The 9,015-nt window shown below is 27.6% G+C and overlaps 2 protein-coding genes across 2 annotated transcripts in view; one reads left to right on the forward strand and one right to left on the reverse strand.

The window, feature by feature from the left end:
• Positions 1 to 1,685: 1,685 nt before the first annotated feature.
• The window catches only part of LOC100158945 (flotillin-2), a 14,543-nt gene continuing 7,213 nt past the window's right edge, over positions 1,686 to 9,015 (forward strand). Inside the window, exon 1 of the mRNA XM_001952242.4 lies at positions 1,686 to 2,163. Within this exon, the coding sequence (XP_001952277.2) occupies positions 2,115 to 2,163 (49 nt within the window). The 5' untranslated portion in view covers positions 1,686 to 2,114. The remainder of the gene's footprint in view (positions 2,164 to 9,015) is intronic.
• LOC100163086 (glucose dehydrogenase [FAD, quinone]) lies at positions 2,033 to 7,712 on the reverse strand. The gene is made up of 3 exons (XM_001945758.5): positions 6,658 to 7,712; positions 3,728 to 4,043; positions 2,033 to 2,979 (listed from the first exon to the last, which is right to left on the reverse strand). The coding sequence occupies exons 1-3, from the start codon at positions 7,393 to 7,395 to the stop codon at positions 2,291 to 2,293; spliced, it is 1,743 nt and encodes a 580-aa protein (XP_001945793.2). The 5' UTR covers positions 7,396 to 7,712; the 3' UTR covers positions 2,033 to 2,290.

Here is a 9,015-nt window from a genome sequence, read left to right on the forward strand (position 1 = left end):
TGCATTGTACACAGCATAAAATATAATACTATCTATATATAATTATACAAAATATAATATTATAATTATTTTTAATCAACAAAATGTATACCAAATATTTACTGATACATATAATACACACAATTTTAATTCGTACGTGACTCTAAATAATAAGTTGGCGACCCCCAGGTTGAAAAACACTGCTGTACAGCACTCTATAGATATGATAGATATGGTCCAGCTAGGTTTCACCGGAAAAGTCGATGTTTACATGGGTAAGTTAATTTTCATATTATTTTGGGACTTAAATTTACTTTATAATATTATAACAAATATTTATTATCCTGACATTCTATTAACCGGGTACCTTAGACTCATATTATACAATGGTTTACGCGTTTACGAATGATTTAATAAAAAATGAGCTATTAAAATAAAACTGGAAAAGTATACCTATATCTGTAAACTGTTACTCTTTAGCAAATTTCGAGTGTACCGTGTGTCCGTGTCGATTAGGTTTTAATGGATTTGCTATTTGGAGTTGAATTCAGTGATAAATTATTGTAGATACCTCTATAAATATCGATTTTGACAGAGATAACAGTTTATAATAGCGATAAATATGTGATTCATTTTTTTACTAAATGAGTTCATCAGTTTTTTTATTATTATGAACTTTGTATACAGTAGGTTGTCAGGTTGAATTAGTTTTAGTCAAAATATGGTATATATTTCACTATTATAATATTTTATCATGTATTATTGTTAATCACTCAATACCTTAGATTTATATTTTCTACCTTTTTTAAGCATAGCTTTGATGGGCATATTGTAAATAGTTAATAATTATTTGTTATAATAGATTTTGTGACGCTTAGAGATTGCTATATATAAAAAGATTAAACAAATGTAGTAAATATATAAAAATTAGTTGAATATAAAGCTGCGTAGATTAAAAAAAACTTATATTGATTATTAAAATACACATTCAAAATATTTAACATGTATATAATTTGTCATGCAAAAGGTATAATCAGCTCTATCGTGATCATAGATAAATATTAAATACAGTTATTGTTCTATTATCTATATGACTATGTCACGATCATAAAGAACGATTATGAATAATTCCTCTACACAGATATATAAATAACTTTATATAATAAAATAATATGTGGTTCTTTACATAGACCTATTAACTAATGGACAGCGCATTCCACTCCACTCTGCCTACAATGCCGGGCGATCATATAACCATATAACTGAGAGAGAAAAAACATTAAGTAGTGAAGGAGCACCGCATAAAGCCCGCATAGGACGACGTGTATACATTTTGCTACTTTGTTTCTTTTCTCACTCGACTATATCGTATCCTGACTTCTCTCTCTAAGCGCTGTCCATAGTTTATAGGTCTATGGGTCTTTATAATCGTGATCTATGTATATCTATGGATGGACATGGACTGCAGAGTGCAGAATAATATGGAGAAATGAGAATGGAGATAGATAAGAATTATTGTTATCTATCTCGATAATACCGGCAGCTGTAAGCACGATATATATTATATATTACTATATATCACAGTGGTACCTTGGACTGATTTCTGAAATGTTTCATTTGATCTGTGATGTTATTATATTTCATATGCAGTAACACTGGCGTCGGCGTTCGGCGTCGGCTGGAATGTTTTGAATAAATAATAATAACATGCCAATCGCCAATGTTTAATGTTATATTGTTATCTACCAGTACAGTATACTGAATTTAGATGATACATAGTTGATACTTTTTTAATATGTCAATAACCATTCAATAGTATTAAATTTATTTTTTATTTTTCTTTGACACGCAATTGTGTATAATATATTTTAAGCTCCTGATAAATTTTTCATATTGTTTATTACATATTAAAATGTATCTTATTAGTCACCATTACTAATAAGTAATAACAATCGAATGGTTTTTTTTCCAGTTTTTTTGTGAAATAATTGTAGTGAATAGTAATTAAAGATCAAAGTTGATTTCTAAGACAGAACAAAAACACGTAATTTGATTAAATATATTAAATTGTTGTATTTATGGTTGTATTTAAAGAAACATAAAATCATTCATCAATAAATAATAAAAAAAAAAAAATGGGACAAATACACACTGTTGGACCAAACAAAGCTCTAATTGTTTCTGGTAAGTAATGACATTTTCATCTACGTTGTTATTAGGTATAATATTATTTAAAGTATAAATAAATAAATAAATAAATAAATAAATAAATAAATAAATAAATAAATAAATAAATAGTTAGCTGAATTTTTTATTGGCTTTTTGACCAATAACTGCGAATCATGTCTGCCGCTTTTTCCCCAACCATTAAAGTAGGGGCGTAAAGATGTGCACTAGGAATATGGGGAAGTACTGAACTGTCTACTACTCTTAATCCTTGAATACCAATTACTTGTAATTTATTATTTACAACATCGCCCATCCTGCACGTACTGCATTGATGATGATATGTATTTGTCAAGTGTTTTGATAAACACACCCAATAATCATCCGATCTAAATACTACGTGGCTACAATTTGGGTATGGTTCTGGGTTAAGTTTGGCTGCCAAATCTTTAAATGCTTGTGTTTCTTCTACCAATTTAACTGCATATTTCAGCGCATATACATTGTCTTCTAGATCAGTATTACTGTCATAATAACCATAAGACATGATGGGTGGATGCAATGAGTTATTATTTTTCAAAGTTACACTTCCACGAGCATCTGGTTGTAACAACAATGTAGCCATGAGGAACGCATTTGGTTTTTCCGATAAAGGAACAAATATTAATTCAATCTCTTTGCCGGATGGTGATCTTATATAACCTAAACCATCTGCCCCCATTGGTACCGTAAGTGGTCCTCGACCATATTTAAACCATTCTTCAAATAAATGAATATTTGATAAAGTTTGCTTGTTGAGTGATGGACCTGTTTGATTTACTATGAATTCCAATGCTAAACAATAAATAATACAATATTTTCATTAAATATTTATACATTTTCTGAGTTATAAAAAAATCTAGATTAATTTCAAAATTGTCTTAACATATTGGTATTTTACTATTTTTTGAATATTTATTCTAAGGAAGAAAATGTGTTCACACAATAGCACAATAATTGTAATTATTACTTTCTGAATTATTGCAAACAAATTAATTACTCAAAGTTTTATATTTTACATACTTTTGCTTCTATCACACAAAAGAAGAACCTACTATAAATTAAAAGGTTACATTTTCAATTTTTAGTCAGAATTACAGTCCTTTATGGGCATGTACCTATATAAAATAAAAAAAAAAAAATTGAAACTGGTATTTCAACCAACTTTTTACCTATATAAGTGCCATTAGTAAAAAGTAAATTTATGTAGCTACATAAATACTTTTAGAATTTAACTTAAATATTATTCTACTGAGATACAGATAATAATATGTTGTAAGATTAAGTAATCAAATGTCAATTATTGAGAAGCATAATCAAATAATTTTTTGTTTCATACATAAATATGCTGTGGATTTTTAACTCGATTTATGCAAGTACAAGTCTCTTTTAAGATTGTTCGAGTATATACGGATATTATTTATATTTAGTCAATAATAAAATAGGCATAACTGTTTAACTTTTACGTAAAAAAAAAATATTAAAACAATTTAAAAATTAAAGTAGCATGTTGTTAGGTATAAAAATAATATTGTGAATATACCGACTGTGCCATAGTGTTCTTGTAAATTTTGTCCTACTGGTAAATCTTGAATTACTGGTATACCAAGATTATTTAAGTGATCTTTTGGTCCAACTCCTGACAACATAAGTAATTGTGGAGAATTTATCGCACCGGCAGATAAAATAACTTCTTTTTTAATATATACTGTTCTATGTTTTCCTTTTTTAATAAATTCTACTCCTGTTGCCTTTTTAGTCTTTGGATCAATAAGTATTCTTGTTACATGACTGAATATAGCCACGTGGAGATTTTGTCGATTTTTGACTGGGCGAATATAGGCTTTAGATGCACTTACCTATACAACAAAAATGATTAATTTAACAGAAACAAATTATTTATACAAAAACAAATAATTAGATATTATAGGTATATAGAGTTTATCGACGTTTCGTCCACATCTATTATTAAGATACGACATTTGGCCCCGGGAGTTATGTGATGTTATTTACCTACCCATAGAACGTTTGGCCCCCGGTATTTTAAATCACTACATTTAAATGGCTTTTTTTAATTTAAAATTTCAATTATCTTTAAAAACTGTAGAATTTTAATATAATTTATATTAATATGTGGGGATGGCTATAAAATTTAAATTTGATTTAATAAAACTTAAAACTTTTTTCAAAATATGTGTAATGAGCATAAGCGTGCGCACAGTGGGGGGGGGGGCGATTTAAACATCACAATTATTGATTTTCTTAAATCATAGAACATTAATGAGGTAGGTGAAAAATAACATTGATAATCAATGATAATAAATTAAATGTCTTTAACAATAAAATTGATAACATATTACCATTACAGATTGCAAAATTGTATTTATTTAAAATTTAAAACCGTGTTGACAATTAAAATATTTCTTATTTAATTTTTAAAAAATTTGTATCTGTTTTTTATCATGTGAATGATTTGTGCCTTAAATAGTGGGTGATTACGAGTAGGTAAATTAAAGTATGTAACATTTTAATTGTTTTTTCGATCGGAGTTCACGTTTCTTAATATTGACTTGGCCCACCCTGCCACAAATGTCTGTGCACGCCTATGGTAATGAGTAGGTACATTTCATAAATTGTTTCTTAATTATATAATTTTCATAATTTTTGTCATACTTTTAAGTAGCATAATTTTTTTTTACCTAATATAATAATACCTAAATTATTATTATTTTGTTGTGAAATTACCAATTTTGTTTGCGTTGTTCGGCGACAAAGACAACGACAATAATATTAACTCCCAGGGGCCAAATGTTCTATCTTAATAATAGATGAGGACCAATAGTCTGTGGGCTCGTTTATTTACGGTGACGAAATGGCGGAGGGGGAAACGTCCGTGATTCATATATTTATGTTGATTTTGTAAATTTACAATTTTTAAATCATTGAAATAGTTACCTATATAGTAACTATTATGTTAACATTGTACATTTTTCAATTGAACACAAATTTGTTTAAATGTTTCATCAGAGATTGGTACATAAAAGAGTACAAAAAAATTATGAATTTTAACAGATTTGTGAATAACTTGTTATTGATATATCTCAATTCTCAAGTACCTATAACTAATTATCATAATAATCTATAACATTGATAATTAAATATTATTTACTAACATAAATTATAATTGTATTGCAACACATATAATGACATTACTTTTTTTTATTAAAGTCAATAATATAGTTACCGATTAATATATACAGTCGAATCTGCTTAATTGGGACACATCGGGCCGTGACCCATTTGTCCCCATTATCCTGACTGTCCCGATTAACCGAAGAATTTTACATATAATACATTCATTCGGGACTGTCATTAATGTCCCCTTTAAGCAGGTGTCCCCTTTAAGCGGATTCTACTGTATTAATTAAAAATACTACCTAGTTAAAGGCATTAGGTGAACAATTGGCATTTATTATTAAGAAATATTAAAATAATCAAAAATTAGTCAAAACATAGGTACTACCTGTAACTATATGATAAACATGCATGTGACAAGGATAAATAATTTTACCAGTTATAATTTTTGTATACAAGGTGTAACAGAAAGACTTGACCAAAAAAAAAAAATTGATGCTACTTAAACTTATGACAAAAATTGTTAAAATTATATGATTAGTAAATAGTTTAAGAAATATACCCATGTTACCAAATTTCCAAAAATAATGCTTTTAAAAAAGTTATTGCGTTCCAGATTAATTTAATCGAAAAAATATTGATATTTTAAAAAATTGTAAAAAATAAACTACTTGCTTTAGATAAATTTTTCTACCATCCGAATCATTCTTATAATCAGATTCACAAATTGACTATTTTGAATTTATTCAAAAAAATTCAAATCAAATTTAAATTTTTTTATTTTTGGCATTAAAATATAAAAATATTTTTTTTTATTTCACATGTAGTGCAAGTGGCTATATATTATATATAAAAAAAAGTTTTAAAATATTGATTAGAACAAAAGTTATTCCAAAAGTCGCTTCTATCTGTTACACTCTGTATAGTTAAAAAAAAAAAATTAAATTATAATTAAGTTTAAACTAGTTCAAATAAACATGAACAATGCTTAGTTTATTGATGGACGACATAACACTTAACTTTACCCTGTCTCAAAAGAGTACAGTCACTATTTGCACATTGTAAATGATTCGATTGACGCTTCGAGAATCAAGTTATCACACCAACACCGGGTAGTTAATGATAGATAATATGCAGTAATATTTCCCAAGTCTGTAATAATATGTGTTTAATGATAAGAGTGGTAGTTGTTAAAGAAATGTTTCCCCTCAGCTCCTTCCTGGATAGTTGTTGGTTCAGAACTTATAATTGTAAAATACATTGTTTACGACTAAATTTCCAATAAAGTTAGTTGGTTTATGTTGATTGTTATTTTTATTAATAATTAATTGGACTTACTCTGTGTCCATTTAGAGTTGTGACCTGTAAACGTGATACTCCATTTTCCGGGTTAACTGTAAAGTCAATATTTTTATTTAATCCTAATTCTCCGCCAGCTTCTATAAATTTGTCAGCAAGTAGTGAATGATATCTAACTCGTTCAACATGTAAATTTCCTTTTTGTGAATGAAAAGGTGAATTTCGATATTCTGGTACTGAATTGTTTTCAGATTTTAAGAAATATGGCAGTACATCACTGTAAGCCCAACCATCATTTCCTAGTGTTGCAATCGTATCATAATCTTCTTTTTTTCCTCTTGTGTAAAACATGGCATTTATAATTGATGATCCTCCCATGCCTTTTCCTTTTGGCCATGGACAACGATTATTTTTAAAACCTAGACAACCGTTTTTTACTGGTTCAGCGGTATAACCCCAATTATAGTCTGTTGCTTCTAAAAATCCCGTTGCTCCTGGTATATCTGTATATACAGATTCATCTTGTCCGGCTTCCAATAATAGTACTGACCAATTTGACTGTTCAGATAAACGGTTTGCAACGACACTGCCTCCTGGACCTGCTCCAATGACAATAAAATCATACTCGCGTAATATTGGTTTATTTCCTAAAAATGTATTTTCCCTAAAAGGAATTCCTTGTTGTAGATACTGTCCATAAATTGACTGGAATAATTCCACAAGTATTGAAGTTGTAGATGAAATAAAAAATACAAATATTATAACAATAATTTTCATTATGAATCAAGAGTCAGTGTACTTGGCCATGGACAAGAACGAATGTCAGTGTCAAATAATTCAAACAATACTGTTATTTTAGGTCAATCTCCCCACTATAAATACTTTTTATTCAATGTTTGCAAATATACTGTTACTCCTACTGAACGTGATCAAGTGATATCTTATATCATTTCATATAATTTACTGGTTAAAGATGTAAAATGTGGTAGGTTAATGAACTTTCAATATAGGTTATTTGGCATTAAGTATAATTTTTTTCAAATAAGCACATAAGGAACCCAACTAACAAACAATTTTTTTAATATTTAAACTTATTAATTTTCTTAAATTTAATATATATGGCACAAAGTTACTTAATTATTTGATTACCTGTATTGTATTTTTACCATTTTGAATATTTAATAAAGTAATAAGTCAAAAGTAAAATATTCTCAGTATTTTTTAAAAGCATCAGGAAAAACAAACAAAAAATTAAGGAAAGACTGAGATTTTATATGCAAAACTGGTTTTCAAAAAAATCAATTTTGATTTTTGGTGTAGGTAATTCAAAAAAAAAAAACTGTAGATACATTACATTTTCACCGAATGTTTATATTTGAATTTTCTATACACCATAACATTATCAAAATATTTTGACTCTCAAGCTTTTAAAAGGCATAAGAAATTATTGTCGATAAAAAAATTATCTCAGTCAGAAAACTCGAAAGTATAATACAAGGTTCCTCATAAGTTGTTGTAAGTACCTAATAAAAAAAAAAAGTTGAGTGTAAATCCACAATATTTTTTTATGAGCGAGTTTTGGGTTTTTAAAAATTTATCAATATCACAAAAATTTGTAAACTATATTGTGTTAGAAATTGATAAACAAAATATTCATGAGTGTACATCTAAGATTTAAAAAGTTAACACAATGTTCTCAATAATATAGTAAAACATATTATGTTTTATAATATAACCTCCCAATCGCTGTATGAAGCAGGCCAATCTAGACACCTCCTTCGCCTACTCTAATGGATTTTGTTGCTTTCACCAAATTACTCATTTTTTTAAAATTTAGATTCTGAGTGGAACGATGAATGTATTGATTTTACAATGATGTGTGTTTTATTTTTTTATTTTTATTTTATTTTTATTTTTATTAATTTAATTTAATTTTTTTTTTGTGTCTGTGTACACGATATAAGTAGTCGAAATAATGCATCGATTTTCAACTTCAGTATCTTGTTCAATTGGAAAGTGAATACCGTTGGTGCATTGGGAAGGTCAAAATTTAAAATTCCCAGTAATTTTCAAAAGCGCCAAGAAAAACCAAAGAAAAATTAAGGAAAAACGGGAACTTTTACGCAAAATCGATTTTTCACAAAATTGAATTTGGTTTTTGGTGTAACTTTAAAAAAAAATGACCGTAGATACATGAAATTTTGACTGAATGTTTATATTAGCATTTTCTATACACCATAACATTTTCAAAATATTTTGACTTATTTTGAGCTCTTTACGGACATTGTCAGTTTTCATTTTTTTTTAGTTTTTTTTCTAAAAATATCAATAAAATTTTATTTGTTGATTAAAAAAGGTTGAAAGATTTAATAGAAAGCTCCTAGTATATTGTTCAAA

This window comes from Acyrthosiphon pisum, chromosome A3 (genome assembly GCF_005508785.2).
Source record: "Acyrthosiphon pisum isolate AL4f chromosome A3, pea_aphid_22Mar2018_4r6ur, whole genome shotgun sequence".
NCBI lineage: Eukaryota > Metazoa > Arthropoda > Insecta > Hemiptera > Aphididae > Acyrthosiphon > Acyrthosiphon pisum.